The sequence below is a fragment of the Simochromis diagramma genome, unplaced genomic scaffold (genome assembly GCF_900408965.1).
Source record: "Simochromis diagramma unplaced genomic scaffold, fSimDia1.1 OVJJ01000304.1, whole genome shotgun sequence".
Lineage (NCBI taxonomy): Eukaryota > Metazoa > Chordata > Actinopteri > Cichliformes > Cichlidae > Simochromis > Simochromis diagramma.
Genome location: NW_024387030.1, coordinates 18,481,659 through 18,506,904, shown reverse-complemented (window position 1 = coordinate 18,506,904; position 25,246 = coordinate 18,481,659). Strand labels below are relative to the sequence as shown.

The window sequence follows — 25,246 nt, the reverse complement described above, 5'->3', positions numbered from 1 at the left end:
TGGCTGCTCCTTTAATTCCTCCTCATCAGGATGGATCTGTTGATTGGGTACAGATTTTACACTGGATGGCATTCCTAATGTAACCCTCCCATTTATCCAGGCCAGACAGACACTAGGAGTGCAATAGTTTGTGATTCATGAGGCTGTGTTTGTGTCCCGTCCCACTCGTGAATGGGGGCTCTTTTACACCCAAGGTGAATATACCTGCTACTCAATCACTGAGCCAAATTTTAAGTTTTCAAAATAAAACATAATTTACACATTTATTTTGCTTTTCCTACTATATCAAGCCACTGTTCCAAAACAAAGGTGAATATAAAGCCATGATTTTTTAATGTGTTACAACCCTTTGGTCAATCCCTATTCTTAACCATATGAATCACAGACAGTTGGCTATCCTCTTTGGCCCCACCAAAACCTGACATTTAAAGGGTACTTGGTATTAAGTGCTGTTCAGGGAAATAAATGTAAAAATTTAAGAGCATTTGTCGAGAAAAAGTCTCAGAAATGACTTTTAAAGGGGACCTAGGTCAATATTTATGGTCACAGAAAGGCTTCTGCTGAGATTCAAACCTTCTGACCTTTAAGGTGCATGATGTTCTCTGAACATAAAGCCACGTCATAACCTCTCCTACCCCCCCAATCAATCAAAACACTTCACCTTCCACTCTTAGCCTCTCATGACTCCCCCGTCCTCCCATTCAGAGCTGTAAAAACAGGCTTTTACATCAGAACAGATGCAGCATCATGGCACCATTACACTGCATCCATCAACACCTCTGTGCACCCAGCTAAGAAGGGGTGGGGGTGCAGTGCATCCTACTCGTGTAATTAAGTAATTACACACAATGTATGATGGATTCCTGTAATGGTTTATTTTTGAAACTGTTAATAAGTCAAATTGACTGAGGGTGTAATCAGATGTATGATCTGTTGGCTCTTTTTTCATGAATACTGGAGAACACTCGAGTAGTTTAGTTTTAATTCTATTTAATTTTATTTATATAGCATTAGATCACAACAACAGTTGCAACGAGGTTTATATTGTAAAATAAAGACGCTGCAATGATCGAGAGAAAAACCCCAACAATCAAATGATCCTCTTTGAAGAAGCACTTGGCAAGAGTGGGAAGGAAAAACTCCCTTTTAACAGGAAGAGACCTCCAGCAGAACCAGGCTTTTACATGTGAAAGACTTTATAACACAGACAAGTTTTATAAAGACTTTATAATTTCTAAACAGAAGCTGCAAAAATAAACTGGCTGAAATTATTTCAGCAACAGATTCAAGTATTCATGCTGAACTAAAGATGGAAAAGTGTTCGTGTCACCGAGGGGAAAAAAGGCAAAAAGTTCAATTTGGAGTACACATGCTTTATTTTTATGTCCTTTAGGTTTTCTACGTTCATTTCTATTATGCCTAGGTTGCCATTATAGTTCTTTGTTATTAGATCCCCCTTGTGTATTCAACCCCTGTGTTAAGTCTCCCTCACCTTCATGTGTTTCATGTCTGCGTATCTTGTGTTGTCAAGTTCTTGTTGTCATGTCATTATGTTTCCTGTTTTATTTTGAAGAGGTCTTGTGTTCCTTTGTTCAGTGTGTTCGGTTTTACTCTCCCCCCCGTGGCGTCGTTATGTTCATTCTTATCAGCCGTTTCCCCGGGTGTTTCCACTTCCTCTGATCACCTCATGTGTGCATTTAGTCTGTGTGTTTCCAGTCATTCGTGTTCAGGTCGTCTGCTAAGTTCACGTCATGTTTCCAGGTATTCACGTATTCTTGTCAGGTTTTCCATTCTTCCAGGTTTCCTCCCAGTTTAGGGTTTAGTTTAGCGTTGTCATTGATTTTGTCTTTTTTTTTGTACTTATTCATCATCCACTATAAATATATCGCTTTCTGTTAAAAGTTATCGCTTTGCGTGTCTGCACTTGGGTCCTCTTCCTCACTCCATACAGTCTGCCTCAGCCAGACTGTGACAATGCAGATGATGACTAGAAGTGTCAGAAAAGACCAGGAGACTAACTTGGCTCAATATCACTTCTAAAAAAAAATAAACAAATAAGAAAAGAAAAAGAAAAAAAACAGCCATGGCTCAAAAATGAAAATCGGGAGTGCAAAATTATCCAAATAAACAGGTTTAAATGTCGTTTCTGGAGAGAAATGGTTCAAAGTCCCTCAAATAAACAAAACACTACAACAACATGAACATTTTTGATCTACAGTGTCCTCGAGGGTTCAGACATATAGCAAACACATCCTCCCACACATTCGAAAAGAAAAGGTAACGCAGAACAGGAGACATTTCAAACACAGCACAGCCTATTTCATTCATAGAGCCCAGTTAATTACTGCAATTAAACCTGAGAGAGCATCCTTTAACATGATTATGGATTATTATGGTGATACTGAACGTACGAGACACAGTCAAGGATGAATGATATCACTGCAGCACTCGGAATCAGATCATTCTCAAGGGTACACCTGCTTTTATAAAGACGTTTGCTGAGGCAGACGATATAACGCCTGACGTCTCGTCTTAAACGCACCGCTGTCTTCAAATTGCTTTTTAAACTACTGTTTGCACAGTCAGGGTTTATTAAGCTTCTACTTGTCTTGGATCATTTTTATGGCACATTAAATGCAGTGTAACAAGGCAGGAACAAATAAGGTTAAAGAAAATAAATCTAAAATGTTGGAAACTTGACACGACAAACAAATGAGATTATAACAGAAATCAGCAATAATCTCATGTCCGATGTTGCAAATAAATAAAGAAAAAGGATGGAGCTATTCCAAGTTGATAAATAACTTGTACTTACCGTTCTCCTTCTCGTCTGTGACACAGCTGCTGATGGACTCTGAGAGGCCCAGTGTGGCTGATGAGGGCATCGATCCCAGGAGGAACGCCAGCGATGGGGCTTTTCGCTGTGGGAAGTCCCCGTCGTCCTCTTGCTTCTGGTTCCCCTCCTCGTCTTCTGGTCTCTTCTGCTCCAGTTTTATCAGAGCCTCCAGTGTGAGCTCGTTAAGGTCTTTGCCAAAGTGCTTGGCCACAGCTCGAAGCTCATCTTCGTCTTCTGGTTCCTCGTCGTCCACCAGCTTCGATGACATGGAGAGAATGTTGTTTTCGTCATCATTTTCCAAATCTGTGGAGCAGGACAAACGTGGGGATGTGTCATTCATTTACGACTTTGTGTGCAAAGTCTTTATGCTAAGCTATTTAGATAATTGGACCATAAACAGCACGCTGAAAGCTTTTAACTTTTGTCACCATGTTTATTAAAATGTAAACACACAAACGTGTCTGGACAAGGCGACTGAAACAACCATTCATGTGTGTCAGCTTAACAGCATATAGGGATGCAGTTATAATGCTATAATAACCGGCAGGTGACTTGTTTAATTCTCAGACTCACAATAAAAAATAAAAAAAAACATCTGTCCTTGAAAAAATTCCCACTTTTACTTTGCTTCATTTTATGTAGTTCATAACTCCTGAGTATTCCCTGAAGATTAATAAGACTGCATAATTGTACACCATAGTTAGAGTTTTCAAATTAAACATAATTTAGTGAAAAAAAACAAACCCACATTTTCCAGCACACTGAAAGCAGCCACAGCAGTTAAAGGGTCAAGATACTGATCTAAAATCCCACAAGTGCAGGGAATTTATTCGGCTTCCCGAGTCGCAGAAAATGGAATGGTGATAAATATTCATATTCTGACAAAGTAATTGGGATCATAGTTGTGGCTGTCCTGCTACCTAATTAAAATGTGTCCTTTAATCAGCCATAATTAAAATGTCCCCTCACAGGCTCGAGACCTCAAATCGGGAAATCAACTCGGTCTGAGAAGAAACGAACTGCTGCCGGATTTGAAAGCGTCACGGCAGCTGGAAGAACAACATGCCTGAAATCAGTGACAGACCTGCGACCCCCCCACTGCGTAGAAACAGAGGGATACCGGGGCTTGTTTGTGTGCGAGGAAGAAAGACAGACTGAGGCTGAGATAAAGAGCCAAAGGTAGAAAGAGATAAAGGGTGAGAGCAACAGGGAGTGCAGTCTGCTGTGTCTTATTTTTCCTGGGTGGGCCTTTCACAAACAGCAGCTCAGAGTTCTCATCCTGCCCGAGTGAGCGACAGAAAGACAAATAAAAGCGTCATCCCGCATTAACGCAGCGGTGTTTCCCCTCTGATATCTGGATTTGGGCGTCCCACTCAACCAAATCAGCAGCAGCTTCTATTATTGCTGCATTCACTCGCTGACACGTCGGCTCGGTGTTCAGAATTCACGCTACGAGATGTTCGCTTGCAAATCGGTAGCCGCACTAGCAGCTAAACGCTCAAACACTGTTTAACAGACAAAATGCCGAGAGACCGCTTTTCTATCCTTAGCTCCAGACCGGTCATGGTGCCATTTTTTAATTGATTATTTTATTATAATCCAAGGTCAATGGTTTTATCTTCAATACAGAATGTAGTGCCTTCATAGTTGGCTTTTCAGGCCTGCGTCACTCAAATACCATGTTTAACCTTAATACTGCACCACAAACCCTCTTTAACTAGGGCCCCTGGCAATAAATCCACTGTGGTCTGCTCACCATCATACAACAATGAGACGCCAATAAAGAACTAAATAAACTTACAGAATGGTAACAAGTTATGAGTGGGAACATAAATATAAATAAACGTAGCACAGAAAGAAAAGACATTTGTGCTCAGTTATTCCTTTGTTGTAACAATGCTACACTCACAGCTGCTGACCAGTATGATCAGGTGGTACCAGGCTGCTGTGGCAGTGTACGGTTCCTCCACATGCTACTGAGGTCCCAGCTTGTTAAACGCCCGTATGTCTCGTTTCTTCGGACTTCAATCATCCAATCCAACAAACAAACCCAACAAATAGCAGAATAAACTGGCAAGTGTTTCATGGTCACAACCCACATACTCAACCTTGCTGAACAATGGATTTTACTTACAAATGTGGCACCGTTTAAGGCTTTCCAGCAGTATAAGATATTATTTCCTATTAAGATATTTCCTTAGAGGTCAAATTCAAACTGTCCCTGTGAAAATTGGGATTTGCATTTTTTACCACAGAGCCAAAGCTCCAGAGCAAACCTGTCTCCTGACATACCAGAGTACAACCTCGGAAGAATATGGACAGCAAATCAGACTTTAGTTGGTCACACTGTCTGGCTTCTCAGGCTTTTAAAAAAAAAACTCCATACATACAGTGCTGCTGCAAAATAAATGCATTAGCCAACATAAGCAAGCAGCAGTGTTCAGTCACTGAAAGGTCCACCACTAAAAACCTCCCAAACCTCCAGAAAACCCTGCGTGGAGCAGAGCAAGGTCTTGTTTACCCCAGCACATAAACAGCTGAGGACATGAGAAGGACTTCTGAAATCACTCACCTCCCTTAGCATAGGCAGCGTACACTCCTCTCAGTTTGGGTCTGCTGCTCTCCAGCTCTGCATCTATTTCTTCCTGGTATTCCTGAATTTCACCTGTTGAAGGTGTAAAACAATGTCAAAGGAACTCTTCCATAAAGACTTAGATTGCATGATCCTCTAGGGCTTTCTAGGCTAACCCATTCAATTATATTTCTCATAGTCCCATAATTACAGCACAATATGTTAGCAGTGTAACATAATGCAAGGTTAATTACAAGTTGTACGGAGCCTAAATCATGTCCTCTATTTATGTTTTCTTTGCTTTAACCACATCCAACACTGATCTGCTTTTAGTCGAGGTCAACAAACACTTCCAAGAAAACAACAACATGTAACCAAATGTCCATCTTTAACACACAAACTTTTCTGAAAACTTAACAAAATAAAAGAAACTTAAGCCAGGACTTTGTGTCTGTGGTGGCAAACAGATAGCGACGAGACATTCATACCTTCGACGTCATCCATTTTTTTCTTGATCTCAATCTCCAGCTACAGCGAGGGAGAGAAAAGAGAGGGTTTGGATGAGACAATGAAAGTAGCTTCCTCTCTAATAGTGGCTACAGGGTGAAACGATCGCTGAATAAAACCTCTTAGAATAAAAGAAGGTTATAACACGAGGGCTCTGGGGTGGTTGACGGCAGCACCCTTTGCTCTCAGAGTGCTTTTTCCTCCCTGGTGTATAACGTGCGTGAGTTTGATTTGATGTTGCTGGTGTGAGACTCGACTAAAGAACAGCACTCTGTGAGTACTTTCACAAAGCTTTTACATTAACTCCAATGTTTCCTCTTTTTTACATTATGGCATGAGAAAGGTCAGCTCATTACTGGGCAAAAGCTCCACCAGTAAAGTCAGATCAGTAAAAAAAAATTACCACTTTTTAACTTTTGGCCACATCTCACAGCTTTTGTTTGTTAAAGCCGGGTGAAAAACAAGTACGCTCCCACTCTCTGAAGCCCATCTGTCAGTTTCCACAAAGAAAAACCCAAGATCTTGAGAATTTGCTGCTGTCAGGCTACAGTTTACAGTTTTTGTGGCCAAGAATGAACAAACTGCTGTAAACGTCTCCAGAAAGCAACGAGTCTTTTTAATGATATCTAATTTTTAACAGAAATCGCCACCGCATTCATCAAACATCAACAATATTGATATGGAGAATACTCAGATTTCATTTTTCAAATCATGATTATGATAAATCCTAGTACGAAGTGTCACCTGAACCTGGGTTAATGCAGTAACAGCCTTTCAAGTAATAAAGCCTTTTTCATCTCTGATTAACGAGCTGGTCGTCTTCAATCATGAGCCCGGTACGACACCTTCACATGTTAACTTCATTTCATCGGCCTTTTTTAAAGTAACATTTTCCAGCCTTACAATCACATTGTATTTAATTAAATGGCAGGCTGGCCAGACGTCTCGCTGTGGAAATGTCCCAAGAGTGAGGTGATTCCTCTTGAAGGCTGGCATTAGACAGAAAAATGAAGACGTTAACCTCTGCAATGAGTAATCATCACGCCATGTATGATGAATGGGAGTCACATGCAGTTAGCTCAAGTTTCATTAGCTCTGCTTACAGGTCAGTCCATTTTTTGTTGTGCAAAATCCCTTTAGAATACTAGAAGGAATAAAGCAAAGTAAAACTTCTATTGTGAAATACTTTTTACTCAAATAATGGTGAGTGGGGAAAAAGGACTTATTTTTTCCAGCATTTTTAAACCCCCAAAACTACTGAAGTACAGAAACTATATGGAATTTAAGACCTGAAAATTAGGCACCAGATATATTCTACACGCACTCACCCCTAAATCATCAGGCATGTCTCCTGTTATCTGTTAAAGCAACAAGTATGTGGGACAATGCCTAAAAAGAGCTCGATGGCCTTTTACAGAGCCCACAAAGTGTGAGGACACCGACAACACTGATGCTGTTAGTTTAGAGGTTAATACCCTTCATCCATTATTGGGGAAAGCCTGAGGGCTGTATGTCACCATCAAGATAATAAAGGATGAAATTTTAATATTCCCTGTGGAGGGATGAATGGGTCATTTCATGAGTAATTGAGTTGATCAGAATTGATGCGCATGTGCGTTTCTAATGCTATGGCACATTAATTGGGGTGAATTGAAGGCTGAGGTTTGTGTGGAAAAACACCTGCTGGGCTTTCTTCTTCTTTAGTCCGGCTGTGTAGCAGGGCGGGTCACACTCTTGGTCCAGATCCACCTTCATGAACTCCTCGATGGTGAGCTGGCTGGTCGGCGTGTCCTCAAACTCTGTCAGTCTAACGCAAAGTGGCGTTACAAGGCAAAAGATAAGTTAGGTAATTAAGATCCAACTAAACACCTGGGCTGATCATCTGGACCAGCAGAACTTTTAAAGAAGGAACTTCTGCTGCTCATTTTGGCAAAAACAGACAAATCCCATAAACTTCGAGCCTCCACAGCCGGGATTTTCTACCAAATCACAAACTTTGATCGCCCACCTTTTTCTCAGCGTGGATTCGCACACTTTGACGATGTTGACTATTTCTTTGACAGTGCGCCGAAAGTCATGTAGACGAGCAGCTACAAGAAGGGCTGGAAACAAACAAGCAAACACACACAGGGATGAGATTTAACCAGAATCTGCACAGAAGCAATAACAAAACGTGTGTCCGTGTATGATTAGAGAAAAGGCCGAGATGTGACTAAACACTAAAAAAAAAAAAAAATGTTATGCGCTTATGGTTTTAGGCACTTTTAGATGTGCACCTTAAACAGTGAAGATGAGCCAACAAGACGGGGGCACCTCAGAGCCAACAAATCCACCCCCACATTAAAAAAAAGGAGAAACAACAACGCTAATATTATGCAATGAATTGCAGTGTGAGCCTTGAAGGGGAACAGTTATGTAACTGTCATTAGACTTGCCTCGCTCAAGAGCCTGTTAAAAGATAGATGCGTGCTTCCACTTCCACATGCACACTTCTAACAGCCTTGAGGAGTGAAGTGGTGGCTTTTTAGCTCCGCTGAGGACTTTCTCAAACATTTTTCATCGCCATTACCTTAAAAACCACACGACTTCAGATTTGCAAGTTTTCCTTGCTGAATACATTCGTCGCTTCACATTCACAAGCTCTTTCTCCTTGAAATCACAAGAAGCAACTTATAAACTCGTCTCTCCTGGCACAAACTTTTTTTTGGCATATGTTTAAAACCGTCAACAGTGATATTTGCATCATATTTAGGAACAAACTTTTCCTTCTTCCATTTGAGTGTTTCCTTCTCAAAGATTTATGATGAGTAATTAAATATTAAGGTAATCCAGCAGAGTAACAGAGAAAGATGAAAACTGAAACCATGGGAGTAAACATGCAGGGAGCAGCAGAAGGCGGCGATTCGATTTCAGGACGTCTTAGCAGGTAATGCACAAAGCCTCAATGTACTGGGCTTTGTAGCAATCACAACACAATAAGGAAGGAAGGCCTTTGAGTTCAGCTGTTTAATATAAACTGCACCACCAAAGTCCCGTAAAGACGATGACGTACCTGGTGGGAAACCAAAACCTCACACGCTGCAGCCAGCTTAGACAGGTGCTGGCAGGATCGGCTTTCCCACAGGTTTCACTGGCAGGTGACCAAAAGATCCACAGTAGGAACACTCAGCAAGGCTGCAAACACTGCGAGAGGTGCAGCTGACGGTTAGCGTGCAGCACCCGTGAATAAACAATGCTTGTCTTTGGTTAATATAATCTAATGTTCTCATTTTATAAGACTGCACCTATGGTGTCAATCTGAAAATCATCGGTGACTTTGCACTTGAGTTATTGCAATCAACTCCAGAAGCTTCTCAGATAAGGCGTGAAACATCTTCATGAACTTAAAGAGGTTCAGTCGCTTTTCTTTTCAAGCTCCATTGAAAACTTAGAGTTTTCAGAAAACCTGACCTCTAACCTTGACCTTGAGGTCAGGGTCACCAAGACTCGACCAAGTTATCGTGTCCACACCCGGCGGGGTGATTACACTACCCCCATCAGCATTTGGAGCTGAAAGATAAAAACTGGACTTTTAAAAACTTAAAACTAACTGAAATGACTTTGTGAACTTAGAAAAGTAACTGAATCATGTATCATTTATTAACTGTCCAGCACCGTTCTGATATTTGGACCAGGTATCAGTCCAATAGTGCCTCAAAAGCTAGATGGGGTATCCAGAGCGGCTACATTGCTCTGTGTACTGTGCTGCATGTCAGCAGGAGTGCAGCAGCTGCTAAGGGGAGAAGTAGACTAGCACAGAGTTAGCCAACAGCAAAGACTCAGAAGTTGGAGGCATTTCCCTCCTGCTACAACAACACGTTCTTCATGCTTCAGGCAACAGAGCTCCAACAACAGAGCTCTCTTTATCTCCCACTTTTCGTCTGTACTGTTGGAGCTCACACTTCTTTGGAAGTTTTCATCCCAGTGCACTAACACAACTGTTATCCTTTGTCACCAGCGTCAAATCTCCTCCACTACTCACGTGTGACGAGTACACCGACAGTAAAATCAAGAGCAGAGAGAGGAGAAACCAGCTCGAACGCAAACGACAGCAAAGACTCTCACATTAAGCTGAAATGAAACAAGTGCAAATAAAACAAGAAGCAGTCAGAGAGCACAAACCTGCACTAACTCTCTGGGCAGTATTTACTTTTAAGGGAAGAGTATTGTAATTTGTATATATTCATTTATTTTTCTTTGTTTTTTAAAAACATACCTTAAGAAGTTTGTAGTGCAGTAAAAATCAGATAAAGGCAACATGACAGATTTACTTTTCATGGGTAATAGCTATTGATTTGTAAATAACTAGACATGAATAACCTTATTAGATAATATTATACTACAGTATATTAATAACTATACAGGCAGCTCATTCTGCTTCTCTTAACAATACTTTATAGATATAAAACATTTTGGGATCGAATTTAAAAAGGTTGACCTGGAAGATGTTGGTGGATGTGAGCCAAATGTTAATGGGTTGGTAACATGACCCCACTCTACACCCCTACAAAGCTTTATGAGAATTCATTCAAAACCTTTTGAGTTATCGTGTTAGACACTACCAAAAACCTTCTAATATGTTAAAAGCGCTGTGGGAAGATTTGACACTTTCCAAACACATCACTCTGGACAGGTTTTACAGCTCTCCTTGGGGAGTTAACAGACAGGTATCGCGTTTGCAACCAAAAATCTTCATGTAGTTGGAAGAGTGGGATGCTAAGACATCATAAAGCTTATACAGAGACGTTCTCAGCATTTAGAAAAAATGCTGAGAACCACTAAAACTGGCAGGAAGACAAGTTTCTATGAAACAACTCATGCTGACAGGCATCTTTCAGCTCAGGCTGCCTAACCTGGGAATCATGTCGTGATAACACGATAACCCAGACAGCGAGAGAAATAAACTGTTTGTGTGTGAGCCTCCAAGCATCAAAGGCCAGGAGGGCTTAAGTGCACGGAACAAATCTCATGGTAAAAATTAGTCATAATTAGTAGTGTAAGCATGCACAGTGTGAACCTGGGAACTACTGCTTTCTGTCAAAATATAGCAGTCAGATACATCCTTGTGTTAGAGCTCTGAAGGTGCATGCAGCCCTTCTTACACTGATCTATAGCTGCCCCATGAATGCATCTGCTTACATTCACTTCCTTATCACACTGATCAAGTCACCAGGAAAATGTGGCAAAATTAAAATTTCTTTTATTATTCCCTGTCAGAGAGAATGAGCCTCTTGTACTGCACTAAAACATGTAACAAAGCGTTCCGGTCACTGATCGGCTCTCTGAGAAACTGAGGTTAAAGCATCTTGATTAAGGGCACCTTGACTTTCCAGCAGAGAGCATTAATCACTTTCTTTCCTCAGATTTTCAGTCCCGCTGCTCAGAGCCTCGGGGCTGCTACCAGCACCCCTCCTGCGAATTGAAGAAGATACCCAGTGCTGCTTCAGCTTGTAGTTACCTGCTCCACAGAGTCCCGACGGCCTTCGCCCCGTGTGCATCCAGTCCCTCTTCATCCTCTGCACCAGACGCAGCGCCGTCATGGAGACCTCGCGGGTCTTATCGCCAAATTCCAGCATTTGGGCAAAACGGGGAATATAAAGGCACGGGTCTGGTGGCAAAAGGAAAGATTGGGTTTTTTTTCCCCAAGTTAATCACAAGGACAGCCTTAAAAATGTACAACAATGCCACTGTACTCCCCCCACTGTACTTTTCTTTGGTACAGCCGAGTTCTCAAAGTCAACATAATAATGCAACACTGTGGACGCTATACATCCACAGTTCATGGTGTAGCATCAAGGAACCATTCAGGTTTTCTATGCCCTCATCTCCATTCATAATATGCCAAAGTAAAAACATAGATAAACAATTAAAATGACAAAGTTCTTGTTTCTACTATAATTTCTGATTTTTACAGTGAAACAAAAAACGATATTCTGTTAGTGAACAAAACGTTTCCTTTTTGTGATTCATTTTGTTTATACACCACATACATTCATTCATTATTTATAATCTCTGACTCTCTTCCACAGTGTGTCTCTCGTCCTGTCTCCCTCCCCCCTCAGACAGTCATGGCAGATGGCCCCGCCCCTCCCTGCGCCTGGTTCTCCTGGAGGCTTATTCCTGTTAGAAGGGAGTTTTTCCTTCTCACTGTCGCCAAGTGCTTGTTCATAAGGTGTCATCTGATTGGTGGGATTTTCTCTGTATTATGCAGGGAGCTTACCTTATAACACAGTTAACAGTAAAACTTTACATTCAGACATTTATTTTAAATTCATTTCAAGCTTCTGTGTGCACCACTTGACAAATATATAACCGTTTGAAAAAGATTCTTTTTGATACGGCCTTTATAAAGCCCCTTGAGGTGATTTTTGCTGTGATTTGAAGCTATATTAATAAAACTAAAATTGAACTGAAGTGAATATTTTAGATGAGCCTAATCTGAAGCTGTAGGCCAATCAAAGTGAAGACTTTTTCTCACACTGGGTGGAACGCACAAAAGACTTCAGGGTTGTTTGACTGTTTGACGTCAAGGAGCTAATTTTGAAGGTTGTGAACTAAATGTGCTCATGCCTGATGATCATGCGCAGCTCTGTGAGGAGATGCCACCATCCTGTTTCATGCTTCATCGTCATCTATGATGCCCTTCACCTTTGCCTCCTAACCTGACATCATTGTTGTTGTTGATACCTCAGCTGCTATTTTTCAAAGGTGATTTGATGATACTGCCCATCACCTTTCTGAGGATGATGTAATCTAAAGCAACTGCAGCACGCTACACAGTTTATGAGTGTAAGTATCCTATTTAACATTTGTTTCGTGTTTGATTGATTGGAGAAGATAAACTGCGGCAAATTCAAGGCCACTGTGCTCAAGTTTAATTCAGCTTCTCTCCAACCATGGAGCCAGAGGCCTCTCCTGATGGCACTTTAGCCAGAGCTCTGTCCAATAAACTGCTGCTCGCGTGCCCATGGATTTTTGTTTACAAGCCCTGGTTTGTGTGAACAGTAAACAGACCAAAATGCCAGAGCGAGTACACTTTTCCTCTCTTAGACCAAAAGAAAAAAAAAAAAGAAATGGGAAAAAAATGACCAAAATCCAGCCTGAAACACATCCAGATCTCAACTTACTACCACCTGTGAGCTTCCCACTAAAACCAGTTTCTGACTGCTGGCTGCTAATTAGCTCCACTGGAGGACTGGAGGATTAGCATTTAGCTTGAGTGCACCTCGAAGCAGCCTGTTTCTCATTCAGCAACTCCATCCACATTTTCTCAGCTGGCGAAAGGATTTGGATGGGCAATCATCCAATCGCAAGCTCACTCCTTAAACTTTCTGCTCGCTTCTTCTGTCTCTGAGAGACTTGTACAGTTTTGCATGTCATAAACTTTATGCGAAATACTTTTTAAAAACATCACGACCACCTGCTTTTACCATGAAACTGCCTGGCAGGTGGCCCGTTTGCCTTTAGTCGCTTTTTATTGTGAAAAATGATTTTACCATGCTCTGAAATCCAGTTTAAAACTCAAATGAGGAGGAATCCGGTTCCCACTGTAGCCTGAAGACTAAAAGTCGAGTTTTGTGCCCCGACTGTGATAGTGGAGTCAAATACCTTTTGAAGTCAGAGGCTCTGTTTAAAGAGCAGCCCAGTGGAAAGCTGGTAGAGCCAGCTGGTAATAAGATCCAGGCTGATCCCTTCCCCCCTCTGCACCGTGTAATGATACGTGTGCAGAGCTGGCCATCACTGCTCCAACTTTTTACTCTGTGTCTGTAAACTCAAAACCAGGCTGTTAAAATAGGTTGTTTAAGAAAAAGAAAAAAAACAGCCCAAATCCTCTTTCACCGTTGAATATAATCAATCTGTGATGCTCAAACAGCCCAGGAGTCTTTCTGTGATGGAGTGCTGTAGTTTACCTTTTTCGTGTAGCCACTTTACCTCAACCTGCCTCGCCTCTATTCCCCCAAATTACTTCGACCACCCCCAGAGAAGGGCCGCGAACTTGGGAGCAGGGCTTCATGAATAGCATTAAAGTGTTATCATTCAGTCATGGGGAAGCTGCACCCTTCCCTCAACCCCCAAAACTGCAATGGCTCTCTATTCTAGTTTGTGTTACTCTGGGTACAGGACTCCGTCTCAGAGGTTCCTCCTCTCTCTAATAAATCCTTCTGTGTGATTGATGAACGGCAGTACAAGACGGCAGCACTACAGTGCGACCTAAAGCCTAATAAAATTTCATAAATCATTTTCTGGTCTTCAACTCCACTGAAGCTAAATCGCCGTACATGATATCATGCTGTTGGTTTGATCAATTACTTCACAAATGACCAGAATTAGACATCAAGTAAAAGCAGCTTTTAGGAATTTACAATGTAGCAAACAAACAGAAAGTTTTGCTAATACTGTTACATTTATACTAGTTTGTTAGACACTTTATATTGATATACTGCAAGGCACTGTTAATTTTGATTTTGTTGTAGGCATAATTTAGGCATCTAATTTTTTTGTTTTAGTTGACTATAGTAGACTAAAACTAAAGTTGAGTCAGTTAAATAATATGTAAAGTGTTAAAGTTTTTTCCTTGAAATCAAATGTGAAACGTGTGCACCGTTCTTTTCCTCTGAAACGCTGCCATTTTGCTTCATTTTCATGAGAAACGGGGAGGATGGAAGCTAATTGTACCGTTTCCCGGGGGCCAGATCAAATGTGCGTGACTAACCTTACTGCACAAGGTTATTACTTCTGATTGGAACACTTCCAAACCCATCCCGCCTACCTACACAACTTCATTAGTTCTAATTAGATCTCATCTAGAATATTTTCATCTCGTTTCCTTTTGTTGACGAACGTTTAAATCCATTTCATCATCGTTGTTGCCTTCATGCATTAGTTTTTAATTACTTACTGCTTGATTTTGTCAGAAAAGGATAACTGAATAAACACTGATGCAGGGTAAGTAATGGTTTTATTTATCACTGTACTTACAATGTTATTAATGTAACTAAACAGAATTAATTAAGCAATTACTAAAAAAAGAAATACAGATAATACAGTCACTGTTATCACTGTCAGTTTGACAGGCATAAAAATAATATTTTTGCACCAACAAGGTGTTTCCCAAAGAGCTGTTAGCCAAAAACGTGCCATATCTGGCATATGTGGAATAGTTTGAAGTGTATCCTTAAAAAGTTGGAAGAAATTGAACAACGAGGACAAAAGAAGTGTTTGTGAAATGAACAATAGGTGAATGATGCGGGTATCAATAGCACTGATAGCAAGGCTGTATTGGTATCAGATCATTACCAGCGAGGTAGGATCGATACCTTGTTTCTATCCTCTGAGTTCAGTGTGTAGCCCACCGAATTGTGTAAAATAAATATTTTTTAGAAATGAAAATTAAACTAAATGTACTACTGTACTACATTCTGACACTCTACGGATTCAGCGCTCATTAAAATGTGTTCAGAATTTGCCAATTGATGATGATTCATCTTATTAATCATGACACGCCGCTCTCCCCTACATAAACTGCCTTTATGAGTTAAAAGTATCAGCAATACTGGCCCTGCATTTACTCTGTATAGGATAAACACCAAAATCTGCAGTACTGCACAACACTCAAGCAAGTTAATCTAAAATCTGACCACTGTCCTATGAGGAGCAATTCTTGTTAACTGTGCAGAGAGGAACAAACAACTTGTCAGCCTACAGGTTTAATGCATGATCTTCAGACAAAAAATGACCACAGAGAGAAAACAACCAAAGAAATATAAAATGAAATCAACACTGGCAAATGGGACACACAAAAAAATTTTAAAACTATAAATATATACAAAATGTCTAATAAAAGCCGTTTTAAAAATGACCAAAGACTTATACAAATGGGATGCAAAACTGACAAAAAAAAAAAGCGCACAAAGACAAAAGTCCCAGGACTGCCACAGAGTGACTCCAATAGCATCAAACAAATTTTAAGTCACTTATTAACCACACGGGAACACAAAGACACATCTGTAGGGGTCGTCCTAAACAGGAGTGTGTGTCTGCATAGGTGGGGGGTTGGGGGGGTTACTTGTGTTGTCCCCCTGGTGTGTATTGTCTTTCACTCCAGCCCAGCTCCTCCTCTGAGGAGGAGAGATCAGAGCGTCTGTCCTGTGACGCACTCTGCGGAGCTAGTGAGGGAGGGGCCTCTTTGGCCTCACGTCAGCGCGGTGCGTGATTGTTATTGGTCCTCGGCGGGCCCTGGGCGTTCAAGGAGAGCACGACCAAAAATAAGGAGGTGGTGGGGAGGCGGGGAGGAGTAAAAAAAAAAAATGGGAGAGGGGGGGGGGGGGGGAAAAAACCGAGCGGAGCTTAAAAACTCCCGACAAATGATTATTTACCTCGGCAGCAGCGGAACATCGTAGCTGGCTTCGTGTCGGTCTACAGCCGATTCGGAGAAAAAGGGGGGAAAAAAATCGGGAGATAAATGTGCGTGAGGATTAACGCAGAGGCGGGGTGGGAATAAAATAGGCTGGACTTGACTACCAGCTGCGACTATCCGGATTACCCACTCGCTGGAAAAGGGAGAAAACAAGCGAAGCTTCGCGGACATTTGTGCGCTCGGGGAGGATGAGCTGACCGCCGAGGAACGGGGGGAAAAAAACAAGTGTTTGAGGTCGAAAGTTGCGAGTGGATGTGGAAACGGACAGCAGTGGGCCTGGGAGGATATTTAGATGCTGTCGCGTAAACTTCGCTGTCGGTGCCGTTTGAAACCGGCGTTGTAGGAACCGGACCGCACAGGAAAGGGGAAAAAAAAAGAAAAACACTCAATCCACCGCAGCGACAAGCTTCATGTCGAGCCCGACAGCAGTTTATTGCACCGGGTATTAAAGAGACAGCGAGAGAGAGAGGGAGGAGGAAAAACCCCAGAAGATCGGCTGCTCGTGCAGATGCCAACGGCAGACTGCAGGTTGCTCCATCATGGCCGGATCATGAGGTGTTTGACTTATTTGCTGCTACTTCCAGAAACACTGAAAAAGTCCAAGAAGGTAACCAAGCTGCCGGGCCGGCTGCCGCTATGTTATGAGATCCTGACTCTGTCCCTGTCGAGCAAGAAAAAGCAGCAGGAGAAGGAGAAGAAGATGGCTGCGGAGTTGTACCCCGCTAACAACACCAACAACACCAACCTGGCCAACGGCACTACGGTGGCTGACGCGGAGAAGACCAAGGAGCTGCAGGTGTGCCAGGCCAGCGGGAGCAGCGCCGGCGGCGGAGGGAGCGCGGCGACCACCCCGACCACCCAGCAAAACATCAACAACAACAACGTAGACCCACCCAGCTGGCAGTGCAGCCACCCCACGCTCCGAGAGAGGTAACTCCAGAAACACAGAGGACAATTATCCGCCTAATCTGTGCGCAAAAAGCCCGGTCACAGGGATCGCAGTGCGAAAGAGTCGCTGTCAGAGTAATGACAGCCGCTTTGACTCGGTGTATTAACACGGAAGCTGGCAGCAGCAAAGAGCACGAAAATCACTGCTGTGAGGATCGCTCATGCTCGCTTTACTTTTACTTTGGAGCACACTTTGACTCCCTCAAGTTTCTAGAAAACTGATTTACTGTTGGAGCGTCTATCTAAACCAACATGAGCTTTTTTTTGTTTGTTTTACTTATTTGCTCCTACCGTTCTTTAATCTCTTTAATTTATTCTGGCAGTAAACAAATCCCACTTGAGTTTGAACTGTTGATCTGCCAAAACAAGACATTTTAAAAATGTCACCAAGCACTCTGGGGAACTTTCCATAGATCCCAATGAGCTGACATTTTCGAGGCTGAGGGATAAAGTGAGAAAACAATAAGAGGGTAGTCCTCTTTTTTTTCCCTGCATCCTCCCTAAATCTATGAAAATAACCAGTGTCTCTAGGCAAAAGCAGTGTGGGAGGACTTTATGTTATACAATAGTTGAGGCTTACTTGTGAAACCTGCTCTGTTTTTAGGAACGCCTTGATGTTTAACAATGAGCTGATGGCTGATGTCCACTTCATTGTCGGGCCCTTGGGGGCCTCGCAGAAGCTTCCCGCACACAAGGTAAGGAGCGCATCTCGGAAAAATCGCTGCAAACCAGAGAAAGACGGGAAGCTTACGCACTAACTTAACTAATGTTGATATTTGAGCTTTAAATTTAAATACGAGCTCCGAGGACAATGCAAGGTAATATATCGGCTCTAGTGTTGAACTTGTGAAAGACGAGCTCCTCTGGTTTCTCTGACGCATCCATCTCCTCCTCTCCCCTCCCCTCCCAGTACGTGCTGGCCGTGGGAAGCTCCGTCTTCTGTGCCATGTTTTACAGCGATCTGGCGGAGGAGGAGTCTGAGATCCATATCCCAGATGTGGAACCTGCTGCTTTTCTAATTCTGCTGAAGTAAGCCACTCACCATCCCTTCGCACAGCCAACCAGAAGCTGAGATGACAAGCACAGTCAGTGTCACTTCAAAGCATATTATTACTCATCCAAAGCTAAGCAGAGGCGAATGCCAAAATGCTGGGAGCACCAGAGAGCCGTGGCAGCGGCGCGGTGCTCTGTAATTGCTGGTTTTCTCAGCGCTCTTTGTTCGACTGGCAACATTCCCCCCCCCTTCTTTTCCTCATCCTGACAGTTTGCCTTTATGCACACTAGTAGTTATAAATAACATGCCTTTGTTGCTCATTCAGTAGCGCTGGCTAAAAGCGTAGCACAGATTGTTGCTCTGCAGACTTTCTGGAAAACGGTAGGATTATGTATAATGGTGTTATATAATCTTCTTTGGGAAGGAAAAGAATTCCCTTTTTTGTTTACAGAGTCTCTTGATACAGTAGGAAGAAGAAGAAATGTGGAGCCAGAGTCACTTAAATGTGTTCATCACTGTATCTTCTTAGTCAGCATATCATCTGTCAGCCAGTCTGATTTCTGTACATTTAAGGCTCTTTTCTTTCTCCCAGGTACTTGTACAGCGATGAGATCGACCTGGAGGCAGACACGGTGCTGGCCACCCTGTATGCTGCCAAAAAGTACATCGTCCCTGCACTGGCCAAGGCCTGCGTCACCTTCCTGGAGACCAGCCTGGAGGCCAAGAATGCCTGCGTGCTGCTCTCTCAGAGCCGCCTGTTTGAGGAGCCCGAGCTGACGCAGCGCTGCTGGGAGGTAATCGACGCCCAGGCCGAGCTCGCGCTGTGCTCGGAGGGCTTCTGTGAGATCGACCTGCAGACGTTGGACATCATCTTGCGGCGGGAGACCTTGAACACCAAAGAAGTGGTGGTGTTTGAGGCGGTCATGAACTGGGCCATGGCAGAATGCAAGAGACAGGGTTTGGGGCCAACCACTCGCAACAAAAGAGAGGTACTGGGTAAGGCGCTGTTCTTGGTGCGCATCCCCACCATGAGCCTGGACGAATTTGCAAACGGTGCTGCGCAGTCGGACATCCTGACACTGGAGGAGACGCACAATGTCTTCCTGTGGTACACTGCGGCTAAAAAGCCCCAACTAGACTTCCCTCTGAATCCCAGGAAGGGCTTGGCTCCTCAGAGGTGCCACCGCTTCCAGTCCTCGGCCTACCGGAGCAACCAGTGGCGCTACCGCGGCCGGTGCGACAGCATCCAGTTTGCTGTGGACAAGCGGATCTTTATTGCCGGTTTGGGCCTGTACGGGTCGAGTGGCGGCAAAGCCGAGTACAGCGTCAAAATCGAGCTTAAGAGACAGGGGGTGATCCTGGCGCAGAACCTGACAAAGTTTGTGTCGGACGGCTCGAGCAGCACGTTCCCGGTGTGGTTCGAGCATCCCGTTCAGGTGGAGCAGGACGCGTTCTACACAGTGAGCGCCGTCCTGGACGGGAATGAGCTGAGCTACTTCGGCCAGGAGGGCATGACGGAGGTGCAGTGCGGGAAGGTCACGTTTCAGTTCCAGTGCTCCTCCGACAGCACCAACGGGACTGGAGTACAGGGAGGACAGATCCCCGAGCTTGTGTTCTATGCATAAGCTGCTCTGGACTGCTGATGGGAAATTAGGTCTATCGCTGCCTCCCAACCTTCAAAGTAATGTAGCATTAAAAGACACTTGAGTAATGTCACACTAAATGGCCTGGTTAGTTCTATAAGAGACTATTTTAAAAGCGAAGGAGCTGTTTTATCTTATTTAATTTAATGTTATTTTTTTATTTAAATGCTGATTTAACGTTATTCGCTCAGAAGCTTGTGTTTTTCAAGGGCTGCGGCTGCTGTAGGAACAACATTAATACAGTGACCTGTGGTTATGTAATCAAGCTGAGCTCCAGAACTGGAACAAGTAGGGTCTGCTTCAAATTGTGTAATTGCAAGTCTATATACAATGTTGTTACTATAGTCCAGGCAGCAATATCACCTGAGGAGCAAACTTTATGTAGTGTTCGATTCTAATGCAGAAAAAAAAAAAAAAAGTAGAAATCGTGTCAAGAACAGAGTCGTTTTGCACTTCAGAGGACGGCCTCAGAAACGTTGTGTCTTTTTGTAAAATACAATTTATCTGTTAACAGCTTGATGCTGTTGATGAGCAGATGTGTTCTGTACAAGAATGCTTATACACCTGCCGAAATATAAAGGTTATAATGTGAGAAAGCCGCACATGTGACATCTTATGGGATCTGGGTGAGGGAGTGGGGGATTTGAGGGGCAGCAGCGCCCTCTGGTAACTAAAGTGGGAACTACACATTAGGTTTCTACCTCACTTGCATGGAGTCTGGCAGGCACAGATTTGAGGACAGATAAGGGTTCTGTCTCTTTCTAAGTGAGGATTTGGATTCATTTCCTACTAAATAAACTGCACCGTGCATTTAACAGACAGCACACTTACATTAACGCTGGCAAAACACTATAATGGAAATGCAAAGCTATGCACGAGGAAAGCAAAGCCTAAACCAGTGATTTTCTTTGACAGTTTCCAAAAATATTTCGTACATTATAGTTAATATTAATGCACTTCTGCTTTGGCAGGAAGGCTCGTCGTGTTCAATTTAAGGACATCAGAGCTCATAATCTTCCAGGTAGCTGCAGACCAGACCAGCCTTACAAAAATCAAAGGTGGTCACACTCTTGAGTTTAATAGGCTAATAATATGCCGTACTTCACAAAAAGTACAGGATGCTCTCAGAAACAATAACAAGGACCATTTTTATTTATTAGATAAAGTGTGGAAAACAGAAAAATTCGAATAAAACATTTTGGTGTGACTGCCCACCACCTCGTCACAGTTTTTCCCCAGTTCTGGAAGTTTCAATCTCTGGAGGAGCTTTCAACAGTGTGAAGAAATGACTCACTCTTATGGCCACTTGACAAATAATATTTTTACAGAAAGGTGTAATATACACTCGCCACTTTATCTTCTAGTTCTGGGCTGGACCCTCTCCATGCATGTCTGCAAAGATTCAACAAAGTTGATGCAAACATTCCTCACAGAGCTTGGTCCATATTGAGCAGTTGTTGTCATGCAGTTGCTGTCAGCTCCACACCCATGAGGATAACCTCTCATTACATTACACCACTGCCAGCCTGATCCGCTGATACAAATCAGTCCCCGCTTTCATGTTCTTTATACCAAATTCCGACTCTACCATCCAAATGTCGCAGCACAAATCAAACATGAGCAGACCGGGCCGTTCTGACCTTCTATGGTCTAATTTTGTTGAGCCTGTGTGAATTACAGCCTCAGTTTCCAGTTCTTAACCCACAGATGTGACACCTGGTGTGGTCTGCTGCTGTGAAGTCCATATGCTACAAGGTTTGACATGTTGTACCTCCAGAGATGCTCTTCCCTGGCTGTAATGAGTGGTTATTTGAGTTTCTGTTGCCCTTCTATCAGCGTGAAGAAGTCTAGCCGTACTTTTTGACATCAACGAGGCATTTTTGCCCAGAGATCTGCTGCTATCTAGACATTTTCCTACGTTTGGACCATTCTGTGAATCTGAGCTGCCTAACATAAATGCAGCGAGTTGCTGTTATATGATTGGCTATGATTGCCATGCGCTACAGAGAAGTTCAACAGGTATACTGCATGAAGGGATAAATGAGTGTATACAGCTTCTCATTTGAGGGGATTTAAACTTCTTTAATAATTTACCAGCAGACATCCTCCAGCTCCAGCTCCTTTTCCCTGTTATTAAATCTATAGTGAACATTTCTGGTTTTTACAATATCTGAAAGGTATGACACACCTGATTCAGCATTTTTATAACACGACTCACAGTAAACAGAGTAAAGTGGAGGTCAAATACCTATAGCAGGAGCGTTGATGCAAAGTTCTCTGGCCAGAACGAGAAACGTTCTTCCCAACACGTAGACGTTCACCTGTGGATGAGACAACACAGGATGAGTAAACGATGTTATTCAGCAGACGTAAAGTACCTCGCACTGCCAGGAAAAGTGTATCTAATGAGTCCAGGAGCCATTAAATCCATTCAAAGCCACTTAAAGAATTATAGTAGAGTGCGATTAAGCACACTATCAGGATATGAAATAAGGCCGTTGCATCACCGGCAGGACAAGTGTTCTGGTTACATAATTGACCTGAAGGTTGCAGAACATCACGCTTCAATATGTCTGTGATTTGGAACTGTAGACTCCTCTCTAATGAAAACACCTGCAGCTGCACTCGCTGTGCCCGCATGTTTTGGTTTCTCCGCTCGGTCCGGACAGTCCTGACTTTTCCTCACTCTGAACAGCCCAGAAAATAGTGACGCTTTAGCTTGTTGTGATGAACTCATCGAATTTTAAAAGCAACTTAAATATCTTCATCACTGATGATTAAGAAAGCCCCTTAGAGACTTCTAGATTTACAAATAAAGCACAGCAACTGAATAATCTGACTGGTTCATGTTAAAGTGAAGGCAACTGCTGGTAACGGACTTGTTTCAGTTTCTCAAATGTGACGATTTGCTGTTCATCTTTGTTTTAAATGACAGTAAATTAACCATCTTTGGCATCTGAACTGATTGGCAGCCAAAATAAATCATGTGAAGATAAAATTTTACCTTTTTTTTTTTTTATTCAAAACTGACACGAATCCATAAATAATTTGTATAAACCCTAATCTAGTGAATTTTGTTATTTTATTCTGGCCAACTTTTATTTTTTAAGGCTGCATCACTTTGTGTCACTTTGAAAAATTGGGTTTGCATGTTTCTCTGCAGCACTGTGTGAAAGCAGACCTGCGTAGATGAGCACAAGCATACGATGCAGAACTTGGATTGTGCGTATAAGTACTTTAACATGATTCGCAGCAGTGGAGGAGCTCTTTTAATAACAAAGTCAGACCAGTCATTTCCCGTCCCCAAACAATTCTCACGAGACAACAGTTGCCTCACAATGCTGTGTATTGTAAGGTAGAAACCCGATAACACAGCAAAAACACCAACAAACAACCTCTGTGAGCAAGCAGTTGGTGACAGTGGGAAGGAAAAACTCCCTTTCAATAGGAAGAAACATCCTGCAGAACCAGGCTCAGGCTGGAGTGTCTGCTGCAACCAGTTGTGGGTGAGGGGAGGAAAACTCCAGGGATTTGTGTCTCCTCCTGGGATCTTTACACATTCACCTAACAAGTGAAAGTCATAAAATATGAAGTATATCTTACTTGTTAAAACCATGCAACTAGTTTTGTGTCAATTGTGTTCTACGTTATTGAATAAGTAAACTTGCCAGTCACTGGACTGCAAAAATCAGTGCTTGATGCTTGATAAACTGGGGCTGATGCATTTTCCTATTCAAACTTTCTGGAAGAGGATCTGATAAGAAATCCCTTGTGCGGTTAAAACTAGGCTGAGCAGCAAACTAGAAACCAGGTTTGTCAAAGGAAGAGAGGTAACAGGAGGTGAATGGTGCTGTGTGTCATCAGGGTTATCTCACAGGAACCTCCCATCACAGATGTTTCATTGTGTTTGACCCCACAACATCTCCAGAAGGCTCAGCAGTTAAAAAAAGGGGGTTGGGGGTGCCCCCACCCACCCCCTACTTTATCTGAAAGGATCTGATGATGGATACTGTTGCATAACAAAGCCACAAGGCTGCACATCTATCATCTCTTAACGAATTAACAGCGCTGCAGCCTGGAATTAAATTCTGCTCAGGCTGAAATTTGAAGGAGGCTGCAGTGAAAGCTGCAGGATCAGGTCGTGAACTCGGGTCACTTCTCTGTCATTCCTTCAGACCAACTCTCCCGAGAACACTGGGAGGGGGGAGTAAAACGAGGAGGTTTTAGGAACAGACAGACGGACTCTTGCTCAAGGCCTCCCCTGGTGTCGAGCAGGGACAGATGCTGCTTTGCTATTCTGGGAAGTTGATTCCAGCGAGGAATTTCTACATGAAAGCAGAAATAGAGGAGCAGGAGGAAGTGGAACAAGTGCAGTCACTATTGTGTGTGAGAGATAAAACGCCATCTTTGCCATCATTAATACTACGATATACAGACAAATGAGGAGTCACACCGACTCCTCAGAGTAATCTGCACAAGAATATGAAACAGTAAAGAGCCAACCTCATTTCAATGATGACATAAACAGCACAAAAACACAGTGTGCTTGATCTGCCCAGCACCAAACACCAATCAGAGTTAGAGAAGAGCTGGTGAAGCTTTAGCACCTTAAGAACAGGCGTTTTTCTCCGGAGCTGGAAAACATTAAAACCGGAGCTAACAGAGTGCCAATATAAGGATGTATCTTCATCAACTATTGTTTTTCTACTGGATACAGAAAAACTACAAATAACCAGCTGTTTGCAAGCTCAATACATCATTGCTATTTGTTGTGATTGACAAAAGCTCACAAGTTTATATTTTATATCTGGGTCCTGTTTTTGTGCATGTAATAACACCGTGCCAAACAGGTCATTTTTAGAAGCAAAAATGGAAACTCGTGACCCAAACTGCCCGCTGTACACATCTATCACAGTTTTCAGACCCCCCGTCCCCTGATTGGAGCTGTGCACCGTGTTCCTGTGCAGAGAGATTTATTACCGGAGGCACTCTCAATTTCAGCTGGACTCATAAAGTAGTTTGTTTTTGCCTAATTACACTTGCTTGCTGGATTTGCCACTTTATTAAAACTTTTAATTAATCAGAAGTCTCGAGGTGGCTGAAAAGCACACAATTATTTTTACAATGTGTACACACTGCACTGTAAGACAGGAACCGAGAGTCACACTGTTTCTATTATCTGTTGAAGAATCAAAAAGAACGAAGAGATTGCAAACATTTCACGCAATTTTGGAAACTTTGTTCTGTATGATGCACAAGATGCAGATATATCCTAAAAATAAGTGTTAGA

At 42.7% G+C, this 25,246-nt stretch overlaps 2 protein-coding genes across 2 annotated transcripts in view; one reads left to right on the top strand and one right to left on the bottom strand.

Annotated features, from left to right (window-relative positions):
- The window catches only part of brf1a (BRF1 RNA polymerase III transcription initiation factor subunit a), a 133,485-nt gene that overhangs the window by 77,591 nt on the left and 30,648 nt on the right, over positions 1 to 25,246 (bottom strand). The window contains exons 6-12 of the mRNA XM_040041591.1: positions 22,205 to 22,277; positions 11,413 to 11,562; positions 7,924 to 8,017; positions 7,596 to 7,722; positions 5,897 to 5,936; positions 5,409 to 5,501; positions 2,816 to 3,139 (exon numbers count right to left, since the gene is read on the bottom strand). Of these exons, the coding sequence (XP_039897525.1) occupies positions 2,816 to 3,139; positions 5,409 to 5,501; positions 5,897 to 5,936; positions 7,596 to 7,722; positions 7,924 to 8,017; positions 11,413 to 11,562; positions 22,205 to 22,277 (901 nt within the window). The remainder of the gene's footprint in view (positions 1 to 2,815; positions 3,140 to 5,408; positions 5,502 to 5,896; positions 5,937 to 7,595; positions 7,723 to 7,923; positions 8,018 to 11,412; positions 11,563 to 22,204; positions 22,278 to 25,246) is intronic.
- LOC120739724 (BTB/POZ domain-containing protein 6-B-like) lies at positions 16,306 to 20,555 on the top strand. The gene is made up of 4 exons (XM_040041592.1): positions 16,306 to 17,301; positions 17,924 to 18,014; positions 18,230 to 18,348; positions 18,906 to 20,555. The coding sequence occupies exons 1-4, from the start codon at positions 16,880 to 16,882 to the stop codon at positions 19,936 to 19,938; spliced, it is 1,665 nt and encodes a 554-aa protein (XP_039897526.1). The 5' UTR covers positions 16,306 to 16,879; the 3' UTR covers positions 19,939 to 20,555.

Bases quoted from the DNA above. Each gene is read 5' to 3' on its own strand.
- LOC120739724 (XM_040041592.1), top strand. From the start codon at position 16,880: ATGCCAACGGCAGACTGCAGGTTGCTCCATCATGGCCGGATCATGAGG. The intron at 17,302-17,923 runs GTAACTCCAGAA...CTCTGTTTTTAG, and splicing joins CACCCCACGCTCCGAGAGAG to GAACGCCTTGATGTTTAACA. The intron at 18,349-18,905 runs GTAAGCCACTCA...TCTTTCTCCCAG, and splicing joins GCTTTTCTAATTCTGCTGAA to GTACTTGTACAGCGATGAGA.